The following is a 25,806-nucleotide window of genomic DNA, read 5'->3' as shown; positions in this document are numbered from 1 at the left end:
CTAATTTCGGAAATATTTAACACCTGGCTAAGGATCGCCATTGTGAATGGCTTAATATCAGCTGAAAAGGAATCACCCAGGAAGCAGCTGTCACACGTCTTACCTGCACGATGGTCAGCAAATGAAAGTGAGGTCGGAGTCGCGGCCTACTGAGATGAGAATATTCAAATGGCACTCACTGCAAGTGCATAGCCCATAGGGTGAACTAGTCAACGTTTAGACCAGTATAAACTTACACCCACACAGTTATATGAATGTTTGATTTTGGTATCCATTATGAAAACGTTCCAATGTTGGTTTGGGATTAAAACTTTGCTCATAAAATAGGAATATTAACTTTGCATTTCGGGTTCTTACATTGGATTTGAGTATCGGTTTGAAAAATCGTATTAAATGTAGGATTGAAATATTTGAGCTCAATTTGAATTGGGGTGATTTTGAATATGGGAAAACGGTTTTCGCTGTCGTAAATATACAAGTCTTGAGCACATTTGTGACATATTTTCATCAATGAACACAAATTTAGGAAAAAGTTATAACAAAACAAACGCGTTGGAAAAACTCGGCCAAACAACCCCAGAGCTGGGGTAGGTTGACAGAGTTTGTTAAAATAAGTGAAACACTTCAAATCAATCAGTGGGCAATGTTTAGAAGTGGGAAAAATGTAGTGTTTATAGTTTTGTAATATTTAGGCACGTGAAAAATATTAACTTTTAACTTTTTCGTCTTTTTATAACATTTTCTGCAACTTTTTACAACTCTTGCTACTTTCATTTCCTCTGCCAGAGTATACTTACATTTGATATAATTTTCTCGAGTATTTTTTTTTTCAATACTGCTTTTATTAGGGAATCGGTAAAATATTGTGTCGATTGGTATTTACTAAGTTTGCAGTTCGGTCAAAGTCGGCCAACCTCCCCCACGAGATGTTTTCGAGAACAATCACAATTTACAAACACAAAAGTGAGGTTACCTCTCCGGCGTTTCACGTTTTTCGAAATCTGATGATTCGTGTTACAAATATAACAAAAAAATTGTTCACTCGCACCAAAATAGCAAAAAACGTGATCCTGAGCAAACGGAAACACTAAAATACATGGCCGTACATGGGCGATCTAAAACCCCACCCAAATCGTTATAATTAGCCTTAAATGCGCCTCATACCGTTTCCACAAAAGCCACTCGGTCAACCTGTCCCTTCGGCCAACTAGCCCTGGTCTCCCCTAACTCCATGATAAATTTCTTTTAAAAAGCTCCAATCGCAGCGGGAACTGGTCCCTGATGATCCATTTGAACTTGCTTTACACAGCTGTGCGAAAAAATATGCTCCTCAACGCAAAATGAGCGAGGGGCTGCCTATCCGATTTTTTTTCGCGCTTGTGTACAAGTAATAATTCGAAATCTTAATGGAATTCTGAAGGAATTTCGAAAGAATTTTTTAAAGAAATTCTTGAAGGAAATTTAAAAAAATACTAAAAGAGTTTTCAAATGATTTTCTGAAAAATGCTCGAAAGAATGCTCAAAGGAAATTCCGCAGGAATTTCAATATAGCCTGCGAAAGACTAAAGAAATTTTTGGAAGAGTTGCTTAAAAATTCCAGAGCTATTATAGAAAGAATCCCTAAAAGAATTTTTAAAAGAGCTTTTGGAAGCAGTTCAGAAGAAATTCCTGAAGTGAATTTCGGAGGAATTCCAAATCCGAAGGGATTTCTTGTGAAATTACTGAAAAAATCACCAAATCAATTTCCGAAGAAACTTCTCTCTTTGAATGTCTGAAATAATTTATGGGGGATTTTCTAGATAAATCCCTGGAGGAAATTCCGAAAGAGTTCTTGGAAGAATATCCAAAGAAATTCATGCAGAAATTTATGAACGTCGGAAATTCCTCCAGGATTTGATTTGGAAATTCCGTTTAGAAATTCCTTTACGCGTTCTTTTAGGATTTTTTTTGTAGTACACACAGAAATTGTTTTACTTTAGGATTTGCTTAAAAAAAATCCTTCAGTTAGTCCTTAAGGAAAGCATTCAAGAACTCTAGGAAGCAATTCTTGGAATTCCTTCGAAATTTCACTTAGGAATTTCTTCATAATTTCATCCAGGAACTCTTCCGAAAATTCTTTTAGGAATTCCTTTAGACATTCCCCCAGAAGTTTAATAAGAAATTGTTCAAATTCTCCGCATATTCCTATAGAAATTACAGTGAATATAAGTATTGTCGGAAAATCAGTTATTATTTTCAGGACAATTTTGGCATATATAATTAAGTTTCAGGGAAAACATTCGATTTGATGGGTCACGTGCCCCATCTTAACTCCGCCAGTGATGAGAATACAGCAACCTGGCCTGGATTGCCGTATGAAAACATGAACCCGTATTTCAACCGCCTTACACGATTCAACGAGTATTTTGGTTCAAGAACGTTTATACTATCACAAAGAAGCTAGTTAATCAATATGGTACAGAAGAAGGATGAAAACAGTGTTCAGTTTGTAAGAAGAGTCGGGGCAGCAACATATAACTATGTAGATATCATGAGACCGAAGAAACGGAAGCCATGGTGAGTAACTGGAGGAACTCCTAACAGCCGGGTCCGTATACTTACACATGGGAATTGGGGTCGACAATGATTTTATTGATGCTGTTCGTGATTCGGAAATAAAGCGATTCAATGAGGAGTAGTTTGAAAAATCTCAGCAGCGTAATCCACCGGCGAGGCACAGCCCTGCTATAATAGCAGCTGTTTATGCTACCATTATCAAATGGATAATGGATCCATAAACAAACTTCCGGATTTCAAATCCAGCGCGTATTTAGTTTCAGGAATCGAAAAATATATGAAACAATCTCTTCCAAGAAAATCAATGTTTTGTAAATCAATTGAGCTTGGGAAAAACTCTTGTCCAGGATCGATTTTCGACGAGTTGCCTTGGTTGCAGTTGATACATAAGACATGGTTTCCCAGCCCCTGAAACGGCTGTCATCTGCATACAATGTGATTGAAGCCGAAAACTTGGTGCTAAACTTGGTGCTAGCTGTCCAGCGGTGGCTTTAAGCATGGAACACAGTGACGCATGCGACAATATCGCTCCAGGGCCGATTTAATTCAAATAAAAAATAATAAAAACAGTCTTTTTTATTTTAGGCTCGATTGTCTGAAATAATTTGACAAATTTTGGCATTGTGATAGAGAGTGGGCCTTTAATTCCTAATGCATCTTTCTGTTTGAAAATCAATTTTTGGAAGTAGAAAAAGACTGCAAACCAATTAACTGATTGTGATTAATTTTTCCATAACATTTTAGAACACTATTCTCGTTGGAATCTGAAGCAAAATAATGTTTGAATTTGGTTTAAATAAATAAAATAATTCTTGCTGCTCAGAAATGCCGCGTAATTGCCAAGTGAATTGATCCGAATAACGTAGTTAAAATAACGCACCAAAACATAAAAGAAATATTTGAATCTCGTGATTCAATCTACAGAAAATAGAACAAAATTGTGCAACAATTTTGAGCTTTTGAATCTGAACTTGACCTTATCTAGGGCAGCTGCTGGGAGATGCATGTCTTAGATTCATATTAAAATTAAATGCACCAATTTGAATCACTACTAAACTTATTTAATTCTTAGGTTACTTAGGGTTCTTAATATTAACTCATAATCGGCAAAAATTCAAATGTTGCACATTTGCGAGATGGGCAAATTAATTTGTCTTAGTTTTTAGTTAGGTTTCTCGTCAGCCAAAAGAAATTTTTCCGGTGCATTATCAGTGGCAGTTCGATAGTTATTATTTTTATTCTCCTGACTTTTACGCTAACTATTATTCTGTCAACACACAAATGGTCCAGAGTAAAGCAAAATTCAACCACAATGCGACATCCACTTCGAGTTGGATCAGATCGAATGTAAAGGAAAAAGGTTCCAATAGTGTTCCATAAAACACCAACTGAGATACTGTTGAAATAGTATATGAAACTGTCATAGTTAACTACTATTAGCGCGACCATCGCTACAACAACACTTATTCTCTTCAATTATAATAGATGTGGTCTACGTATGGTCCATGATTATGCGGGGGTATTTATTAAATCTTCGAACTTGCACTTTCAAGTTTGATTCGGTAAATAAGACGAACCTTAATGTGTGTTTTCATTTGGATTCTAATAAACCTATTTCACAGAGAACAGACGTGGATGATTGAACAAAATTTTGTTGAAATCGTGTGTAAAAATTTAAATCACGCCTCAGCGCCGCTAACGCAGGCTGCCTGACATAAAAGCTCAATCTCACTAAGCGATGACGTTGGAATACACTACATAAACAGTGTGGTGCTACTACCTAGGAGAAATTTGGAGTTCATTCAGCACACTAGCGCTAAAAAGTAAAACACGGCAAATTTGAACCATATTTATCAGCATACTTAGCACCGCGCAATGGAGGCACAACGACATAGTTCAAAACGACGATTACAAACTTGTACACAACCAAGTGATTGAAGATGAACGTCTGTTCTTTGTACTTATTTCTCGAAGGGCCTTAGCCGGCCTGGGTCTCCAGTAGCCTTGCGAGCAAAGGCATAGGAATGCCAATCCAGAGATGGCGAGTTTGATCCTCGGTTCTGTATAGGATGTTTTCGGGTTGGGAACATTCGCGACTCTCTGGTCATAGTGTATCCATTGTACTTGCCACACAAGATACATACGCATGCATTGGCGGGCATAGAAAGCTTTCAATTATTAACTGAGGAAATGCTAATAAAATACTTAGTTGAAAAGCAGCCCAAGTTCCAGTTGGAATGTAGAGCCATTGAAGAAGAAGAAGGTCTTAGCCGGCCCTGTATACATACTGTGAAACAATATTAAATCTCCGGTTCAGGCATCCCTAATCAAAATAATCGGATGATAAATGACAGAGTTACAATATATTTATTTATTTCATCTCAAAATTTGCTTATCCCAGTTAATTTGGTCATGTAGGTACAGTGTTTTACGAGCGCTAATGGCCGCCTCAATTGAACTCAGTTTTAGGTATATAGGGTAGAGACAATTTAAAGTTTGACTTGTGTGGTTTGACACAAAAACGACAACTTTCCATCATCATAGACTAAACCAAGATAAATACACCATTAGGTGTTCGAATCTGAAAAATACACGATTGAGCCATCTTGGATTTTAGTACGGGAGAGCCAGCCGGTTTGTTTATGTTTTGCACCGAAAATGAATTTTTCACCCCGCCTTCTTCTCGTCCATAAATTAGATTCTGCAGCATGACGTCACGAATGAATTCTGTCCTCGTCAAATGAACTATTTTGACAGTTCAGTAGTACTTTCCACTGACTCCGACGAGAACTCCGACAAGGGTCGAGTTCGCGATTGGTTGGCTGCCCCCGAGTCCAGCAAGAAGTACTACTAAAATGTCACCAGATTGAGGTTACGGACAGACGCTGCAGAACCTAATTGGGCAGACTGCAACACCTAGCTGTGTATTCATCTTGGACTAAACCACGATGTTGCCATGCGCCGATTTTCAGTAAGAATAAAAACATCTAATGTTCACAAAAATGAACCTCGACATGAACATCCGGTGAACTTAAATGCTTCGAGTTCACTGAAATATTCATCGGCCCGCAGGGGATGTCTTTTTCCGACCGATAAGAAAGAAAATCGTGGAAAAGAAGACGCTCGTGGTTAAGTCCATTAGCGATTACAAGTTACAAGAAGAAGAAGAAGAAGAAAAAGCCGAAGTATGATATTTGAAAAAAAGATTGCACCGGGAGGCACACGGGAAATATTTCAAAACTCTTCTTAAAAATTCTAGAAGTATACGAAAATTATTTGAAGCTCTTTTAGTGGAATGTCTAAAAGTAATTTGATTAAAAATGGAAAGTAGTTCGGGGTTGGACTTTTCTTATACTGTGAATCAAGTGTGATGTCACAAAATGAAATTTGAAATCTTAAAATTCGTTTATTATGCAGTAGAAGGAAAGTACAACCCCGTTTTAATTAAACTGCTCCTAAAATTTTTGAGAGAAGTTTTTAAAAATTTCCCGTTTGCTTCCCCGTCCTTTTTTTTCTTTCAAATATTATCCTTCAACTTCTTCTTTTTCTTCATGCAACCTTTATTCATCAATAATGATAAATTCATGAGGATTATGATGATCGCTGCGATGTCAAACGGCACAATGCAATCGTCAAATAGATTGCACCTCACCAGAACATGTTAAATTGTGGCGGCTATCGAAATTAATTTATTAGCTTTTTTCGGTGATAATTTCGGCTGATTTCGATGATGATTATATTGTTGTAGCGGCTATTACCGCACGTAAAATGCTGGAATAATGACGAAAACAGAACAATATAAGTTAAAAGTTATTAAGTTATTAAGTTATTTAAATTTAAATTTTCACGATCGAAAATCATTTTGCGATACTTGAATACCCGCGCGAAATGTAATCGGTGCAATATGAACGGAGCTTTAAACTTCATGGTGATTTCGACGAGGAAAGAATCTGTCACTTGCGAAAAAAACTGCACGCGCGACCACGAGCTACTTCGATCGCACACGGTGTCTGGTATCTGGCACCCCAATCCTACCCACTACTACGTTTGACAATAGCCAACATCTTTATGTTTCCCATTGTTCGGTTGAAATTGGGTTTCCACTGACAATTATATTTTATAAACAAACTGCTAGTCTGAATTGATTTTTTTCCACCTAGACGTAATTATTTTCATCATTTTTCAAGAACTTGTGTGAAAATATGAATGCGAGGTGTATTTCAACAAGAATATTGATGCCTTTAATAAATTTTCTTATTTCGATCGGCACCAAGCGCCATACTTCGCCAAAAAATCATGATATTTAAATCGTATATTCAATAGCATGCTTTCGACGATTATGATTACGCCTTCGTATTAAATTAATCGATGATTTTGATGCTGGACCAGAAACATGGCCGCTTCGCAGACCCCTGGGTGCCGTTCTTCGAACACTCACACTTCTGAACGGAGTTGCCTCACTGTTTTTGCCATAGGGAACTGCACGGACTGCTTTGTCTCTTTTTCGCTGCAAAGAAATTAGAAAACAACAAGGCTAGTAAATGTCAAAATTTATGAAGAACGAAAGAGAAAGAGATCTTTCCGCGCAGTGCCCTATAACGGTTAGAGCTCGACTGACAGAGCTGTCAAATTGTGTCTGCTACTGATGGGTTACTAGGGATCCTACATTCAGAGATATGCGAAAGCGGCCATCTTGAGCCAATCGAGCATTGAGAGCTGTCAGAATCTGAGCCAAATGAACATTGTTATTGTTGCGGATTGAAAGGTATTGCGATTGTGATGAAAAATATTTAACGAAAAGTTTTGTCGAATAAACAATTTGTTTTACATTGCCAAGTTGAAGTAGTCTAGTTTATGCATGGTACTTTGTTCTTTTGTATTGCACTTTTATTTTAGTGATAATGTGATGTTGGACGTTAGATAACGAAATCTGAAAATGCCATTATACGCAAAGTCATGTTCGAGCTCCAACATTTTGCGCCACGGCAAGTGCTGGCAGCGTTTGTTTACGAAAGTAACAGCGTTGCTAAATCGTCTGGAAAAGTATTCGCACATCTCTTAATATAGGATCCCTAATGGGTTACTATGATTGATGCTGTATGGGTATTTTCGTCTCCCATTAGGCTTTCAGCGATCGTGTACGTACACGCACGTTTCACTCACACTTTTACTCGGTTTGTTTGCAACCACGAGCAGCTGTCACGGCAAAATCAAATGGCATTGTTTGCAACCATGAACCTGTGTTCGTGTTGGTGAGAAATGTCGGCGAGACCCTAATGGAAAATCGGCAATTTTTGTTCATTTTTGACGTAAACTACGTCTCGGATATAGGGTGTAAAATGAAAATTCCAAAATTGGTCACGAAATCATGTAGGAGCACCCCATTCATACACTCCAGTTCAATAATTGATAATACCCTAAAAGTAGACAATTACCAAGGCTTGGAACACGCTGTATAGGGGATGCATGATACACGAAAGAACTAAAATTTTCAATAGTTTAGCGTTGATAATCAAAAGTTTCAATACTACTGGCAAATTGGTGGGAAGTTTGCGAATTGGCTAGCATAGTAATCTTTAAAAATCCATTGAAAGATAAAGGACCACGAAGGTATTGGTGGGGGCTGATCAACGGCGGATCAGATATTAGCCTGCGAATGATCCTTGATAAATTCCACGAGCTCTACAATTGTACAATCTACAATTATAATACCCTTTCAGGTACGGTAACGAATCAAGCAAAATGTCGATAACTCCGGTCGAAGAATCTAGGAAGTTGTACAAATCGCGTAACTTTTATCGGTCCAAGAAGGAATGTTCCGACGAGGAGCGTTTTCAGAGAAAACCGTCGCGAGAGAGTCAAAAGAATTCGAGAGTAGAAAGAACGAAACCTAGGGAACCTAGACCTTCAAACGTAGAAGAAGACGCACCTTCGTGGATCGACACGTATGTTCCTCCTAGGGACGGAATCTGCTTTAACTGCAGAGGTCCGGGGCATAACCACATGGATTGCAATCAACCCCGGTATAAATTTTGTCTGAGATGTGGTTTGCACATCTTTGCATCATTGAAGAGCTGTTCATCAATATGATTGATGATGATCGTCCTTTCGTTAAAGTTTCCATTTTCGATGCTCCAATAGTCGCCTTACTCGACAGCGGTGCACACCGAAGTATATTATGTACCGGTTAACTGAAACTTATAAAATCTAGCAAGTTGAAGATATTCCCAGCTAATGTTGACTTAGTTACGGCTAGTGGACAAAAGCTCGAAGTCACCGGTTATGTGAATCTCTCCATAACCTTTAATGGATAAACCAAATTGATCGTCACTTTGGTAGTGCCGGAGCTAAGAAGACGTCTTTTATTAGGCACCGATTACTGGAAGACGCTTGGAATTGTTCCGACAATTCAATCGGTAGCTGTTGAAGAAGTAGAAATCACCCCTGAAGAGAGTTCCTTGACACATGAGCAACTTCAAGAGCTGGAATTGGTCAAAAGCCAGTTCAAAGTCGCAATTGAAGGTCAATTAGACACAACACAGTTGATTGCTCACCGAATAGAATTAACGGAAGAGGCCAAACAATTGGCGCCGGTCCGTATTAATCCCTTTCCCACTTCTCCTAAACGTCAGGAGCAAATAAACAAGGAGTTGGACGAAATGCTTGAAGCAGGTATCATCGAACACTCCTACAGCAACTGGGCCCTAAGGTTGCCTATGCCTAGACGCTCGAAAATTGAACGAGCGAACAATCCGGGATTCCTATCCTTTACCCCACGCCGATAGACTTCTGAGCAGATTAGGACCGAACAAATACATATCGACTATTGATTTGTCGAAAGCATTTTTACAAATTCCCCTTCATCCCAAGTCAAAAAAAATTACAGCGTTTTCCGTTCTATGCCGTGGATTGTTCCAGTTCACCCGCATGCCTTTCGGACTGGTCCATAGTCCAGCTACGCTGTCTCGACTTATGGACCGAGTTCTGAGGCGGGTGAACTAGAACCAAAAGTCTTTGTATACCTAGACGACATCATTGTCCTCAGCGAAACATTCGAGGAGCATCTCGCTCTGCTCAAAGAAGTAGCCGCTAGACTGAATAGGGCCAACTTGTCTATTAATATTAGCAAATCCAAATTCTGTGTACCAGAACTCCCTTATTTGGGGTACATTTTGACAAATAAAGATCTGCAACCCAAAGCGGATCGCGTCGAGGCCATAATAAATATTGAGCATCCTAGCAGTATCCGTGCTCTAAGGCGGCTTCTCGGTATGTGCAACTACTACCGTAGATTCATTGCCAGCTACAGTGATGTAGTTCGCCCACTCACTGATTTGTTGAAGGATAAACCTAAGAACGAATCTGCGGAGGTTGGAACGAATCTGCGGAGGTTTCCTTCGTCAAAATTAAAGAGCTGCTGATAAGCGCTCCAATATTAGCCAACCCAGACTTCAGTAAGTCATTCTGCGCCATAGCCGGTGTCTTGACTCAAGACCGAAATGGTATGGAGCAACCCGTCGCATACTATTCTCAAAAGTTGACCGGCCCCGAACAACGTTACTGTGCCACGGAAAAGGAAGCATTAGCTGTCCTGAAATCCGTCGAAAAATTTAGGTGTTACTTAGAGGGATCCAAGTTTACGGTGATAACTGATGCTTCAGCCCTTACGCTCATACTACAGAGTAGTTGGCGTACCTCGTCACGTCTCTGTCGCTGGAGCATATAGAGCTCCAACGACATGATATGGTAATAAAACACCGCCGAGGTATAGACAATATCATACCCGATACTCTTTCACGAGCAGTTGAAATCCTTTCTCTGAAGCAAACGAGTACAGAATGGTACATGAAATTGCTCCATCACGTCCAAGAACAGCCCGAAAAATATAAGGACTTTCGAGTGGAGAACGGAGTCCTAAAGAAACTCGTTTCAACGCAGGGAGATACCCTTAATTACCATTTCGACTGGAAGATGTGCATTCCCAAAGAAATGCGACAAAATATTCTCGTAGAAGAGCACGACGATGCACTTCACTTGGAAACGGACAAAACTATCGCTCGGGTGAAGAAAAAGTATTACTGGCCGAATTTGGGTGGTGACGTACGAGACTATATCCGCAAATGTTCGGTATGTCAACAATGCAAACCTCCAAATCGCTCTCAAAATCCTGTAGTCGGTTCTCCCAAGCTGGCTACAAAACCTTCCAAATCATCTCAATTGACTTCATACAATCCTTACCGAGAAGTAAAGCTGGAAAATCTCATTTACTGGTGGTAATGGATTTATTTTCCAAATTTTGCTTGCTTTTCCCTGTGCGTAAGATTACAGCACCGCAAGTGTGCGAGATTCTTGAAAACTGCTGGTTCCGGAGGTATTCCACCCCAGAGTTCTTAATCTCCGATAACGCCTCAATATTCTTGTCAGCAAATTTCAAGGAATTACTGGAAAAGTTTCAGGTGCAGCACTGGACTAATCCACGGCATCATAGCCAATCTAATTCGGTGGAGCGACTTAATCGTACCATAAATGCTTGCATCAGGACATATGCCCGAGCTAATCAAAATTATGGGCCACTCGAGTATCTGAGATCGAGCATGTCCTTAATAATACTCCCCATGGAGCCACGGGATTCAGTCCATATCACATACTCTTCGGTCACGAAATTGTGAGTCGGGGAGATGAACATCGAGTTGATCGAGACGTAGATGATATGTCGGACACTGAAAGAATAGGAGAAAAACTTAAGGTTGATCACTTTATTCAAGAACTTGTTCTTAAAAATCTGAGAAAACAGTTCGATAAAAATTCACAACACTACAATCTTCGTCACAAAACTTTTGCACCTGTTTATACCGTTGGGCAAAAGGTATATAAACGTAATTTCCGCCAATCCTCAGCACCCCATAGCTACAATGCTAAGCTAGGTCCCTGCTATCTTCCTTGTACCGTTATCGCCCGAGTAGGTACGTCCGCATACGAATTAGCAGACGAAAACGGCAAATCATTGGGCGTTTTTCCGCAGCAAATTTGAAGCCCAGCGAAGCCTGAAAAGAAAAAAACTCATTTACCCAACACCGTACGATATGTATCAATTAAAGTTAAAATTCCTAAAGGTAAGCTGCGGCCGAATCTGATCCTGCAGGTGCACCTGTAACAGAAAAATAAACAAAAATAATTATCTTTGCAATCAACGCATCCTATACTGCCTACATTCACACTCAATAACCAGAACACTTACCTGTGTCGCCAACTCGAAAGTCTTCCTTCGATGATTGTTCCTTGACAGGCTGTAATAAACAAACAAATTAAATGGTACCAAAACATTATAGACCTATGCAAACTCTAACTTAACCTCTATAATTTTGACAGTTCACAGAGCTTGTTTACAAGGTGTTAGAAGAAAAAATCAATAAGGGCTCATTTACAAATTACATAACGCCCTGAGGGATGGGTGGGTACCCAATATTCCGTTACAAAATGTTACGGCTTGTCTAGGGGTGGGTGGGTTTGTTCAGTTCTGTTACGGGTAACGAATAATATAAAAAATGAAATCACTAATTAAATTCAAATTTGACAGCATTATTATTTACTATGTAGAAAGTTAAAGTAGAGTTCATTAAAAATATAAATTAATAATTTTTTGTGAATTTTTAGTCCGACGTTACGCGTCACCGAAGGGGGTGGGTGGGTATAGAGGAAATGTTACAAACAAGTCACAGAGGGGTGGGTGGGGTTCAAATTGTGTTTTTTTGCGTTATGTAATTTGTGAATGAGCCCTAAGGGAAAATTCAAATTCATATTTTAGTTAAAATTGCTGTGATCCGAGTATTTCAGTGGTATTCTTTGCATTCAGCATGAAATCAATCACATCACAAAGGACATCTACATGCGAATAAAATTCCAAATCATTTTATCGGAAGCTTCGCCGGAGACTAATGGCCCGGATAAAAATTAACATTAACTTGTATGACATAACCCATTGAAATACAGCAGATTGTGTGGTAAACAATACAAACTATTGTACGCTTATTGTAAAATTTTCACGGTTGTAAAAGATCTTTATTGTACTTACATTAAAACTACAATATATTAAAATGTTACCGATACATTCTATTTTATTTTTATTGTTCGCTTATGTTTAGAATTGCTTATCCAAAAACTAAACAAACTTTAAAAGTATTCTGTCTAGATGATCAGGAAATCCATCCTGAAAAAATAATTAATTTTGGAATATTTCATTGATTTATTATATTGATGAAATTACAATTGAAAACAATAAAATAACAATAGCTTTGCTTATCAAATGAAACAAAAATTATCCCGTTTCTCAAGTTTTATTTTTATATTGCAGGTCTAGAAATGTTATGTAATAAAAATTTGAATTAAAAATTAAAGGGAACCAACACTTTTGCTAATCATTTCACTCGGAGAATGGATGGATTCTTTTGAACGTGAACAGTTTTGTTTATAATTGAAGAAGAAGAAGATGGTGCAAGAAGTGTCCTTTTCATTACTGTTTCTGGTGCTGGGCAAGCGGTAGTTTACTGGCTTCTGAATCGAGGTATTTTAAGTGTTGTACAACAAAAGTTCAATGTACAGTCGCGGTTCGCTGCTTGGGTCACAACCTGGACCTAACTAACGAATTCTGTTTTCAGTTAGTTGGGTCAACTGACATCAATTTGAACTCGTGCATTCCATTATGAACATCACAAATGATATCCATAATGACGTCAAAACCCATTTTCGGCGTTTGCATTGAATTTTGATGTATGAATACTTTTAAGTTGGGCCAAATTGACCCATGTATTAAAAGCCAACCAGCGAATCACGACTGTTATGCACGCAGAGGTTCATCCCGATCAACAAAAAAAAGTGTTATCATCATAACACCTGGTGATATTGAAATCTTTAATGTACCTTCAAGAGGGTCCTTAATTTCCATCGCCAAAGCAATTTGAAACATTTTTGGTAACTTGTTCCTTTTCAGAAATCAAGCTTATGATAAAATATTGCTGCTCGCTGCCTTCACTGATTCAAGACCGTTCAGTGGCTATCATTGGCCAATCACACACGGGAGGTAATTTTTTTCTTTCCTTCTCGACGTACACTTTCTAATAAAACTGATATTCTTTTATAATTTACATTTTTCACAGGTTTATATTTATATTCAACTTCGATCCCCCTATGCAAGGAAAAATAAGCCATTGGAGATAAATCGAATCCCCTTCTCTAGTTAGAAGTTACGGCATATTTAACGAGTATAGCGGACTGCGTCATTGCCGACTTTCAGCGTTTATGCACCCGTGTCAAAGTAACAGCAAAGCAAGTAAGAATGAGTAAAAATTAAGTATGAACTTAATTAAAATTAAATTGGAAATAAAATAATTTGAAAAACAATTAATTGTATTGTATTTTTGTTGTAATATTGGAGTATAATGTATTCTAAATCCTGTTGTTTTTCTACTGTAAAACAATAGAAAAAGTAATTGAAAACATTTAGAACACAATGTTTTCTATTGTTTTGTCGCTCGAAATCATCCCATTGAAGAACCGTAAAATCAATTGTTAGGCTCCGAATTTTGTATGGAAAATTTTCGATTTTTTTATTGTAAAGATACATAACAACCCCCCTTTTTTATTGTAAAAGTCCCATTTACCATTTATTTTATCGTGGAAAACCATTATTTTTCATGTGATTTTATTGTTTAAATTCCATTATATTCAATGGTGAAAATTATGTTTTGAATGGTGGTGTAACAATAAAATGTATGATATTTTAATGATATTTTTTATCCGGGGGTCAAACACAATTGGTACGTTTGCGTGCGTTTTGACAGTTTTTCCATGGGAAAACTTTCAAAACGCACGCAAACGTATTAATTGTGTTTGGCCCATAAGTCCTGGTGAAATAGCTCTGTGAACTGTCATCCTACGTCATCATGCACTGGTCTATTATTCTACCAGTTTCTGTCGAGCGCGCGCATTTTCTCTTATGGAACAAGCACTGAAAGGACTCTTTCACCGTTAAGAACACTTATTAGGACTTTCCTCCTGTAAATTATTCAAATCTCCGTACCAGATTAAAAAATGTTTCGAACGCAAAGTAAATTTAAAAAAAACTCACTCTTCCATTCCACTCATTCAATTAGGGCCTCGCTGACATTTCTCACCCACACGAAAGAAGGATCGTGGTTGCCAACAATCCCATTTGATTTTGCCTTGACAGCTGCTCGTGGTTGCAAACAAACCGAGAAAAACTGTGAGAGAAACGTACGTGTACGTACACGATCGCTGAAAGCCTAATGATTCGATTATAAGGTATTTTATGAGACGTTTCGCGGTGGCCCGTTTGTTTACTTTTGATGTTTTGTTTTCAGATGATTCTGCGTGAACATTCCGTTATGTCCGAACACAAAATAATGTTTAAATCGTTTTACTTTTCATTCATGTTTTCTTCAGCTTTTCATGCTTAGAATGCAATGATATGAATAATCTAACGACACGTTTTAAGAATCATATGAAAAACTTTGTTCTAAAGCGCTTGTAGCCGAAAAGTAGAATAGGTAGGATTGATGATGGGACTCATCGGAATGTTATGCCAGAAATTACCAAACAAACGGTCTCCCACTAATTGTCACACACGAGAAAAACAGCTGTTTCGATGTGTCTCATAAAATGCCTTTATTCCGTGTTTTTTCACTGTTTGACAGTTTGTTTGCTTTTGTGTTGGTTAGAGATACCGTAACGCTGTCTTAACATATTTGTCGAAGAGTAACGCGATGGCAGTGATGCCAAATAAATTATATACAACATAATTTGTTTTGGAAAATCAAAATATTGTATATGTTGATTTATGGTTTTACATAAACTCTTTCCTAGTCAAAATGAATGTATATCATTCATTTTGAACTGGGATGACGGGGTATTTGTAACCGTTGGTCCAAATTTTGTAAGCCTCTCGGCTGCTCGGACGGAATTGTAGGTAGGAACTTGTCGAGCACAGGGTCGTTAATGTAAATAGCACCGTTATTCTCACTCCAACACCCTTCACTTACCTTAATCAGGAGCAATTAAGCGGAAAACCTTGCGGAGAAACCAGCCAACCGGTTCAATTGACTAAGGTGGACTAGAAACGATCGAGGTAAAGGTATCGTCAATGTGGACCAAGGCTTGAATACCTCTTTCAGGTACGGTAACGAATCAAGCAAAAGAAGCAATTCATACAGCATCAGGGAGTGCGTCTTCTAAATGACCTGACCACCAAAATTATCTTACATAGTTAACATTTTATTCGCCCTTATGGCATTTTAGAGAGACAAATCAGTGGTGTACTTGCGCGTGTTGATGTTGCTGAGGATGACCAAGGCTACAATGGTGGTGGCACTGGTGGCTGGCATATCGGCGATTACTGGCGGTGGCGAACGTAGGTACTTAGTCGGACTGGCTTGCAGGTTCGTTTGCGGTGCAACTGTGGCACGATGGCGGTCGCAGAGGTGGTGGTTTATCGTTCGAGTGTCCGACCACGTCGGACTGTGTGGACCAGCTCTGTAAAACACATTTTAAAAGCATTTACAAAATAATTCCTATCTTTGTCATGTCGAAATACAGTGATTTCACGCACACGTCCATCTCCGCGAGATGGCAGCAGCGCAGCGTCAAGGCGAATTAATGAAACGAATGCTGTTTTTTAACGTTAGTGTCGAATCTTTTCATTTTAGACAGCTGGGATCGCCACCAGTAAGGCTGTCCTACTATTATTATTAGGGACGGACTGGGCTTTAGGTTCTTACTGGCGTGAGAGACGAGACATCAGGATGCTTGTGGAGGAGCCAACAAGCTACAAAATTGGGACCAACGGTTACACAATACCCCAGGCTTATGTGTATCGACGCTGTAGCCAACCAGGTATCCTGGTAGGTATTCACCGTGAAGTCTTCGAACTTTCTTAAAGAAATTTTCCGAAACTTGAAACGTTCAAAGAGTTTTTTTTTTCGGTATTTCTACGACAAATCCAAAACAAATCTACACAAGAAAGTTTTAGGAATTGCCACGGGAATTTGTTAGTTGTTTTCAAAATAAATACTTTGGAATATTCACAGTACCTTCATGGGCTACTCTTTTTCATTCCCATGAAAATCTCAAAAGGAGACATCGTTTTCTTTTGTTTTAGTAAATAACACTGTTTGAAGTCTGAAATGGACTAAAAAATGTTCAATTTTCATTGGCTTTGCAACATCATTTAGAAACTTTGATATGGATTTCTGGAAAAGGCATCCGGCATCTTCGCTTTGTTGCTCAACTGTCAAACAAAAACAAACGTGACCGACAACCTTATTTTATCTTACTGGTAACGGCTGATATCCATCCGTGAAATGTGACCTTTATTTCTTCCATCCTCCGCTCGCAACCTTGCCATTCATAATGGATTAGTGCAATTGTTAGGTAGGTATTTCCTTTTGTTTCCGATCTTCCGATGTCGTATCCCGTATTCGATTAATCAGTCCGACTAACCGCACTTGACAGCCACCCAATCCGCTTACGGCAAACGACATATAAAGGCCTTGTTCGGGCATTTGTTCCGGAAAAAAGGAAACCAACGTAGGGCAAAACAATAGCCAATCACAATATTGGTCTGACATACGGGAGGGGAGACTGTCGCCCCGGTCCGGATGGAAGAATGGTAAATTGATTTCATTTGAAATGGGTCACGTCCCCACGTCGTATTTTTTGTGTGTTCGATCAAGCTCATGGGCCATTCAGCAACGGTCAGGATTATCCAAGATGTGGTTTGCTTTGATCTTCGGGATTGCCTGAGTGGATTAATCTTCCGCAGTGGGAATCGAAGACGGCATTGACTATTTTTATCATATCATTTTTTGTTGTTTCCAAGAAAGGCAACAGACTGTTTCTATCATAATTCACTTGTTGCAGACTATTGATCATAAGAGAGTAGCATATCAATAATGAAATGACGTACAATGGATATTACACAAAATGGTTTCTCTTATACCAATTGCCATTTGTGGTCAGTATAGATAATTTTCATCATTATAGATGTTTTGGATGTACACATAGCAATGAATCTTCTAGATTTTAGAAAAATATATTCGACAGATCTGATTTAATATTTGCACTGAGTAAGTAAGAACGTAACTGAAGAGAGAGAACTCTCGTCATCCACTCTCTTGTCGATTCACAAATTAACAAGTTTTTGCACTGCAGTGCGATGGTTTACCATAGGCGAGTAGGGTATTATGTTCTAACCAAGCAAGTTCTGCTACATATATATATATATATATTTTTTTTTTTTGTCTTTAGTCTTCTAACTTGCAGCCCGAAGCTGTCTCGTCTTCAATATAACTATTTGACTGTAATCAAACCGTTACAGTTTGTATTTTTACATTGTATTTTAGATTTTTACCTTATGCTACAGTCTGAAAACATAATCATCTAATGTCATCTAAAAACTGCAGGAAATCTTATCAACAACATTAATAATATTCACATTTTAGTGATGATATTCTGTTGCGATTGCCAGAACTTTTTTTCTGATAATTATAGGTGAAGATGCCCCAAAATGTGTGGTGGAGGCGCATGGTTCATCATCGGTTAGTGTCTACAAAGTTTTGCCTTGCAAAACCGATGTATGTGTGTACCCTGGGGCCTTTCACAAATTACGTAACGCTGTAGGGGGAGGGAGGGGGTCAGGCCAAGCGTTACGATCCATACAAAAAATTAAACCTTCCATACAAAAAGTGTTACGTGGGGGAGGGAGGGGGTCCAAAATCATCAAATTTAGCGTTACGTAATTTGTGAAAGAACCCCCTAAGGGCAGATTTTCACACCTTCCTCAACCACGATAAATATAAAGGATTGCCAAAAAAGCCGTTTCCAATTCGATGATGATCCACGCGAAAAAAAAGTTCACCAATTCAATAGTGTGCTAATGCAGGAGGAATCATTCTAAATATGTGTTTCTTAATTTGATTCCGTGGTTGCAACATCAGAAGCGATCCGATTGCTCTAGTTGTACATGCAAATTAATACAAAGAAAATAAACGGTGAATCCCCATTACGGTATGAATGATTAAAGTAACCAAGTACACAACAGAGTTCGCAGTGAAAATTTGTTCTTTTGTTAGTGTTAACTCTGTTTCAAGTTGATCAACTGTGTAATAAAATTAGAAAACTTTTCCCTGAATGAACGCATATCTAAACACTCTGAATGGCACAGATAGGAAACAACAGAATCTTTTCCATGCAGTCCATGGTCTTCCATTGTCCGAAATGAAAAAGGACGGTCTTCCACCCTCGGGGGTGGAAATCTGTTGGCGGGAAAAGTTCCTCTTGGTATAACTTTTCCAGGTAGGTGCAATTTGCGAACGATAAACGATTTTTCACATTTCGTTATGGGTGAAAGAAAATTACAAAAGAGAAAAGACAAAATGTTATGTTCATTTTTCAGCGAATATTAGCGAACTGGGTGACGGAAGGTAGAATTCTCATCCACAGTCATAGCAGAAGATTGTTAAAACAATAAATAAAAATTAGATTATAGCTTGTATTTTTATGTAGAATTTGTTCTAGCTGCAAAACTAACACGGAATATTTCTGTTTTCCTTTTTTCAGGTGTCGCTCACATCACCACTGAACTCAACTGCAGCACTGAATTCGTGGATGTCAATCAGGTATGGTCAAAAGGGCAATAATTTTCATTAAAAGATATAATTAAAAGATAAATGTTGTAAGGGCAAATCATGATTTTGGTAAGCAATCAATTGGATGATTGATATCTAAAAAAATATTTTCAAATATCGCAATGCGATAAAAAAAAGTTGCTAACTTTTCCAAGGACAAATATTTCTTGTCAACTGTTTTACTGACTGAGACTGCTCGTGAAGGCAGCTTTACACTTCTTTACCAGTCGATTGGAACATTCGAATGATTTTTTAACTGAATATGCTACGAAATTTTCATTTTCATTGAGAGAAGTCACGCGATATTTACATTTTATTCTCTCCCGCTTTAATAACAATGAAAGGAATTCAATGAAAGGAATTTCGCCAAATTTTCACGGATTTTTATTTTATGAAAGCGCATCAAATGTACAATTGTGCAATTTTCATTGGCTTTGCAAATCATTCAGAAACTTTGATATGGATTTCTGAAAACGGCATTTGGCATCTTCGCTTTGTTGCTCAACTGCGCATCAAATTATCGTAAACAAGGTGTTTCTTCTTCAATAATGTTACTTCTAACTCGAAAAACAGGAACAATACAATCATTTTATCGACTAGTCATCGTTATTTGCACAGATCTACCAAAACTATTTAGAAATTTAGATTTCAAAACAAAGCAACACTCCCGTCATGACTAATTGTAATGTGACAGGTGACCGGGAGCCCGCTACATTTTCATTTGGTCTCTTGAACATGAAAATGCAACTGTTTTTGCTTTCACATGACGATCAAGAAAACTACCAGTACCGCCATCGGGGGTGACAATGGGTCTGGGGGGTGCGAATAGGTCATCGCTCTCACCGGCAGTCTGGAGGTCGTAGAGCAAAATCGTTCAAAAAGGTCGCTTATATTTTAGTCTTCTTGCCCTCAGAAACATTCAATCTATTCTACAAGCATTCTAAGTAGTTGAAACAGTGACCCATTCTCACCCTCATTTGACCCATTTTCACCCCCGACGACTGTACTGATAAGGTTGTAGTAGGATAAGAATAGAACGATTAAGGAATTGAGCAAAAGCAAAGATTTTTGGAATTGAGTTAAAAGCAAAAATTAACGTGGGAAAAATGTATTCTTTTTGTAGCTTGTTCAATTATCAAACATGAAGAGCAATGCCATTTGAGAAACTACCGGAGAACCCACAGAAGGAATGTCCTGAGGAATTCCTGAAGGAACTTCTGAACAATTTGCGGAAGGAACCTCCGGAGGCATACCTGAAGATTCTTCTGGAGGATTTCTTGGAGGAACTTCTGAAGAAATAAAACGGAGAGCTTCCGAAGCTTTTTCTGGGAGAACTTCCGGAACAATTCCTGGGGGAAGTTTTCGCAGGGATTTTTGAAAAAACTTCCAGAGGAATTCCTCCGGAACCTCCGGAGCAGTTTCTGGAGGAACTTTCAGAGAAATTCCAGGAAGAACTTCCGGAGGAATTCCTGGACGGACTTCCGGATGAATTCCCAGACGAACTACCGGAAGAATTCCCGGACGAACTTCCGGAAGAAATCCCGGACGAACTTCCGGAGGAATTCCCGGACGAACTTCTGGAGGAATTCCCGGACGTCCGGAGGAATTCCCGGAAGAACTTCCAGACGAAATTTCCGGAGGAATTTTTGGATGAGCTTCCGGAGGATTTCCCGGAGGAACTTCCGGAGGAATTCCCGGAAGAACTTCCGGAGGAATTCCCGGAGGAACTTCCGGAGGAATTCCCGGAAGAACTTCCGGAGGAATTCCCGGAGGAACTTCCGGAGGAATTCCCGGGGGAACTTCCAGAGGAATTTCCGGGGGAACTTCCAGAGGAATTCCCGGGGGAACTTCCGGAGGAATTCCTGGATAAACTTCCTGAAGAATTCCTGGTGGAACTTTCGGAGGAATTCCTGGGGGAACTTCCGGAGGAATTCCCGGAGTAACTTCCGGAGGAATTCCGGAGGAACTTCCGGAGGAATTCCGGAGGAACTTCGGAGGAATTCCGGAGGAACTTCCGGGGAATTCCGGAGGAACTTCGGAGGAATTCCCGGAGGAACTTCCGGAGGAATTCCGGAGGAACTTCCGGAGGAATTCCCGGAGGAACTTCGGAGGAATTCCCGGAGGAACTTCCGGAGGAATTCCGGAGGAACTTCGGAGGAATTCCCGGAGGAACTTCCGGAGGAATTCCCGGAGGAACTTCCGGAGGAATTCGGAGGAACTTCGGAGGAATTCCGGAGGAACTTCCGGAGGAATTCCGGAGGAACTTCCGGAGGAATTCCTGGAGGAACTTCCGAGGAATTCGGAGGAACTTCCGGAGGAATTCCCGGAGGAACTTCCGGAGGAATTCGGAGGAACTTCCGGAGGAATTCTGGAGGAACTTCCGGAGGAATTCCCGGAGGAACTTCCGGAGGAATTCGGAGGAACTTCGGAGGAATTCCCGGAGGAACTTCCGGAGGAATTCCGGAGGAACTTCCGGAGGAATTCCCGGAGGAACTTCCGGAGGAATTCGGAGGAACTTCCGGAGGAATTCCCGGAGGAACTTCCGGAGGAATTCCGGAGGAACTTCCGGAGGAATTCGGAGGAACTTCCGGAGGAATTCCGGAGGAACTTCCGGAGGAATTCGGAGGAACTTCCGGAGGAATTCCGGAGGAACTTCCGGAGGAATTCCTGGAGGAACTTCCGGAGGAATTCCCGGAGGAACTTCGGAGGAATTCCGGAGGAACTTCCGGAGGAATTCCCGGAGGAACTTCCGGAGGAATTCCGGAGGAACTTCCGGAGGAATTCCGGAGAAATTCGGAGGAACTTCCGGAGGAATTCCCGGAGGAACTTCCGGAGGAATTCGGAGGAACTTCCGGAGGAATTCCGGAGGAACTTCCGGAGGAATTCCTGAGGAACTTCCGGAGGAATTCCGGAGGAACTTCCGGAGGAATTCCCGGAGGAACTTCCGGAGGAATTCCCGGAGGAACTTCCGGAGGAATTCGGAGGAACTTCCGGAGGAATTCCCGGAGGAACTTCCGGAGGAATTCCGGAGGAACTTCCGGAGGAATTCCGGAGGAACTTCCGGAGGAATTCGGAGGAACTTCCGGAGGAATTCCTGGAGGAACTTCCGGAGGAATTCCCGGAGGAACTTCCGGAGGAATTCCGGAGGAACTTCGGAGGAATTCCCGGAGGAACTTCCGGAGGAATTCGGAGGAACTTCCGGAGGAATTCTGGAGGAACTTCCGGAGGAATTCCGGAGGAACTTCCGGAGGAATTCCGGAGGAACTTCCGGAGGAATTCCCGGAGGAACTTCGGAGGAATTCCGGAGGAACTTCCGGAGGAATTCCGGAGGAACTTCCGGAGGAATTCGGAGGAACTTCCGGAGGAATTCCTGGAGGAACTTCCGGAGGAATTCCCGGAGGAACTTCCGAGGAATTCCCGGAGGAACTTCCGGAGGAATTCCGGAGGAACTTCCGGAGGAATTCGGAGGAACTTCGGAGGAATTCGGAGGAACTTCGGAGGAATTCCGGAGGAACTTCCGGAGGAATTCGGAGGAACTTCGGAGGAATTCTCGGAGGAACTTCCGGAGGAACTCTCGGAGGAATTCCCAGAGGAACTACCGGAGAAACTTCCGGAGGAACTTCCGGAGGAATTCCCGAAGGAACTTCCGGAGGAATTCCCGAAGGAACTTCCGGAGGAATTCCCGGAGAAACTTCCGAAGGAATTCCCTGAGGAACTTCCGGAGGAACTTCCGGAGGAATTCCCGAAAGAACTTTCGGAGGAATTCCCGGAGGAACATCCGGAGGAATTTCCGGAGGAACTTCCGGAGGAATTTCCGGAGGAACTTCCGGAGGAATTTCCGGAGGAACTTCCGGAGGAATTCCCGGAGGAACTTCCGGAGGAATTCCCGGAGGAACTTCCGGAGGAATTCCCGGAGGAACTCTCGGACGGAGGAATTCCCGGAGGAACTTCAGGAGGAACTTCCGGAGGAACTTCAGGAGGAATTTCCGGAGGAACTTCCGGAGGAATTCCCGGAGGAACTTCCGGAGGAATTCCGGAGGAACTTCCGGAGGAATTCCCGGAGGAACTTCGGAGGAATTCGGAGGAACTTCCGGAGGAATTCCCGGAGGAACTTCCGGGGGAATTCCCGAAGAAACTTCCGGAGGAATTCCCGGAGGAACTTCTTAAGGAACTCCTGGAGGAACTTCGGAGGAATTCGGAGGAACTTCCGGAGGAATTCCTGGAGGAACTTCCGAGGAATTCCGGAGGAACTTCGGAGGAATTCGGAGGAACTTCCGGAGGAACTTCCGGAGGAATTCCCGGAGGAACTTTCGCACGGAACTCCGGAGGAACTTCCGAGGAATTCCCGGAGGAACTTCGGAGGAATTTCCGGAGAAACTTCCGGAAGCATTTCCGGAGGAACTTCCGGAGGAATTCCCGGAGAAACTTCCGGAGGAATTCCCGGAGGAACTTCCCGAGGAATTCCCGGAAGAACTTCTCGAGAAATTCCCGGAGGAACTTCGGAGGAATTCGGAGGAACTTCCGGAGGAATTCCGGAGGAACTTCCGGAGGAATTCCGGAGGAACTTCGGAGGAATTCGGAGGAACTTCCGGAGGAATTCCCGGAGGAACTTCCGGAGGAATTCCGGAGGAACTTCCGGAGGAATTCCGGAGGAACTTCCGGAGGAATTCCGGAGGAACTTCCGAAATTAGGAGGAGTTCCCGGAGGAACTTCGGAGGAATTCCGGAGGAACTTCCGGAGGAATTCGTAGGAACTTCAGGAGGAATTCCCGGAGGAACTTCCGGAGGAATTCCCGGAGGAGCTTCCGGAGGAACTTCCGGAGGAATTCGGAGGAACTTCCGAGGAATTCCCGGAGGAACTTCCGGAGGAATTCCCGGAGGAACTTCGGAGGAATTCCGGAGGAACTTCCGGAGGAATTCCCGGAGGAACTTCCGGAGGAATTCGGAGGAACTTCCGGAGGAATTCCGGAGGAACTTCGGAGGAATTCCCGGAGGAACTTCGGAGGAATTCCGGAGGAACTTCCGGAGGAATTCCGGAGGAACTTCCGGAGGAATTCCCGGAGGAACTTCCGGAGGAATTCCCGGAGGAACTTCCGGAGGAATTCCGGAGGAACTTCCGGAGGAATTCCTGAGGAACTTCCGGAGGAATTCCGGAGGAACTTCCGGAGGAATTCCCGGAGGAACTTCGGAGGAATTCCCGGAGGAACTTCGGAGGAATTCGGAGGAACTTCCGGAGGAATTCCGGAGGAACTTCCGGAGGAATTCCCGGAGGAACTTCCGGAGGAATTCCCGGAGGAACTTCCGGAGGAATTCCCGGAGGAACTTCCGGAGGAATTCCCGGAGGAACTTCCGGAGGAATTCACGAAGGAACTTCCGGAGGAATTCCCGGAGGAACTTCCGGAGGAATTACGGAGGAGCTTCCGGAGGAATCCCTGGACGAATTCCCGGAGGAACTTCCGGAGGAATCCCCGGAGGAATTCCCGGAGGAACTTCCGGAGGAACTTCCGGAGGAATTCCCGGAGGAACTTCCGGAGGAATTCCCGGAGGAACTTCCGGGGGAATTCCCGGAGAAACTTCCGGGGGAATTCCTGGAGGAACTTCCGGAGGAATTCCCGGAGAAACTTCCGGGGGAATTCCTGGAGGAATTTCCGGAGGAATTACCGGAAGAACTTCCGGAGGAATTCCCGGAGGAACTTCCGGAGGAATTCCCGGAGGAACTTCCGGAGGAATTCCCGGAGGAACTTCCGGAGGAATTCTCGGAGGAACTTCCGGAGGAATTCCCGGAGGAACTTCCGGAGGAATTCCCGGAGGAACTTCCGGAGGAATTCCCGGAGGAACTTCTGGAGGAATTCCCGGAGGAACTTCCGGAGGAACTTCCGGAGGAATTCCCAGAGGAACTTCCGGAGGAATTCCCGGATGAACTTCCGGAGGAATTCCCGGAGGAACTTCCGGAGGAATTCCCGGAGGAAATTCCGGAGGAACTTCCGGAGGAATTCCCGGAGAAACTTCCGGAGGAATTCCCGGAGAAACTTCCGGAGGAATTCCCGGAGAAACTTCCGGAGGAATTCCCGGAGGAAGTTCCGGAGGAATTCCCGGAGGAACTTCCGGAGGAATTCCCGGAGGAACTTCCGGAGGAATTCCCGGAGGAACTTCCGGAGGAATTCCCGGAGGAACTTCCGGAGGAACTCTGGAGGAACTTCCGGAGGAATTCCCGGAGGAACTTCCGGAGGAACTTGCGGAGGAATTCCCGGAGGAACTTCCGGAGGAATTCCGGAGGAACTTCCGGAGGAATTCCGGAGGAACTTCCGGAGGAATTCCGGAGGAACTTCCGGAGGAATTCCCGGAGGAACTTCCGGAGGAATTCCGGAGGAACTTCCGGAGGAATTCCGGAGGAACTTCCGGAGGAATTCGGAGGAACTTCCGGAGGAATTCCCGGAGGAACTTCCGGAGGAATTCCTGGAGGAACTTCCGGAGGAATTCCCGGAGGAACTTCCGGAGGAATTCCCGGAGGAACTTCCGGAGGAACTTCCGGAGGAATTCTTCCGGAGGAATTC

General features: G+C 41.9%; 1 protein-coding gene across 6 annotated transcripts in view; it reads left to right on the top strand.

The window, feature by feature from the left end:
* LOC134207708 (otoferlin-like) overlaps window positions 1–25,806 on the top strand; it is a 385,951-nt gene that overhangs the window by 280,941 nt on the left and 79,204 nt on the right. For all 6 annotated transcript variants that reach the window (XM_062683524.1, XM_062683528.1, XM_062683523.1 and 3 more), the window contains exon 3: window positions 19,186–19,244. In XM_062683524.1, coding sequence (XP_062539508.1) covers window positions 19,186–19,244 — 59 coding nt within the window. The remainder of the gene's footprint in view (window positions 1–19,185; window positions 19,245–25,806) is intronic.

Source organism: Armigeres subalbatus, chromosome 1 (assembly GCF_024139115.2).
Source record: "Armigeres subalbatus isolate Guangzhou_Male chromosome 1, GZ_Asu_2, whole genome shotgun sequence".
Classification (NCBI taxonomy): domain Eukaryota; kingdom Metazoa; phylum Arthropoda; class Insecta; order Diptera; family Culicidae; genus Armigeres; species Armigeres subalbatus.
This window is presented reverse-complemented; position numbering and strand designations above follow the sequence as displayed.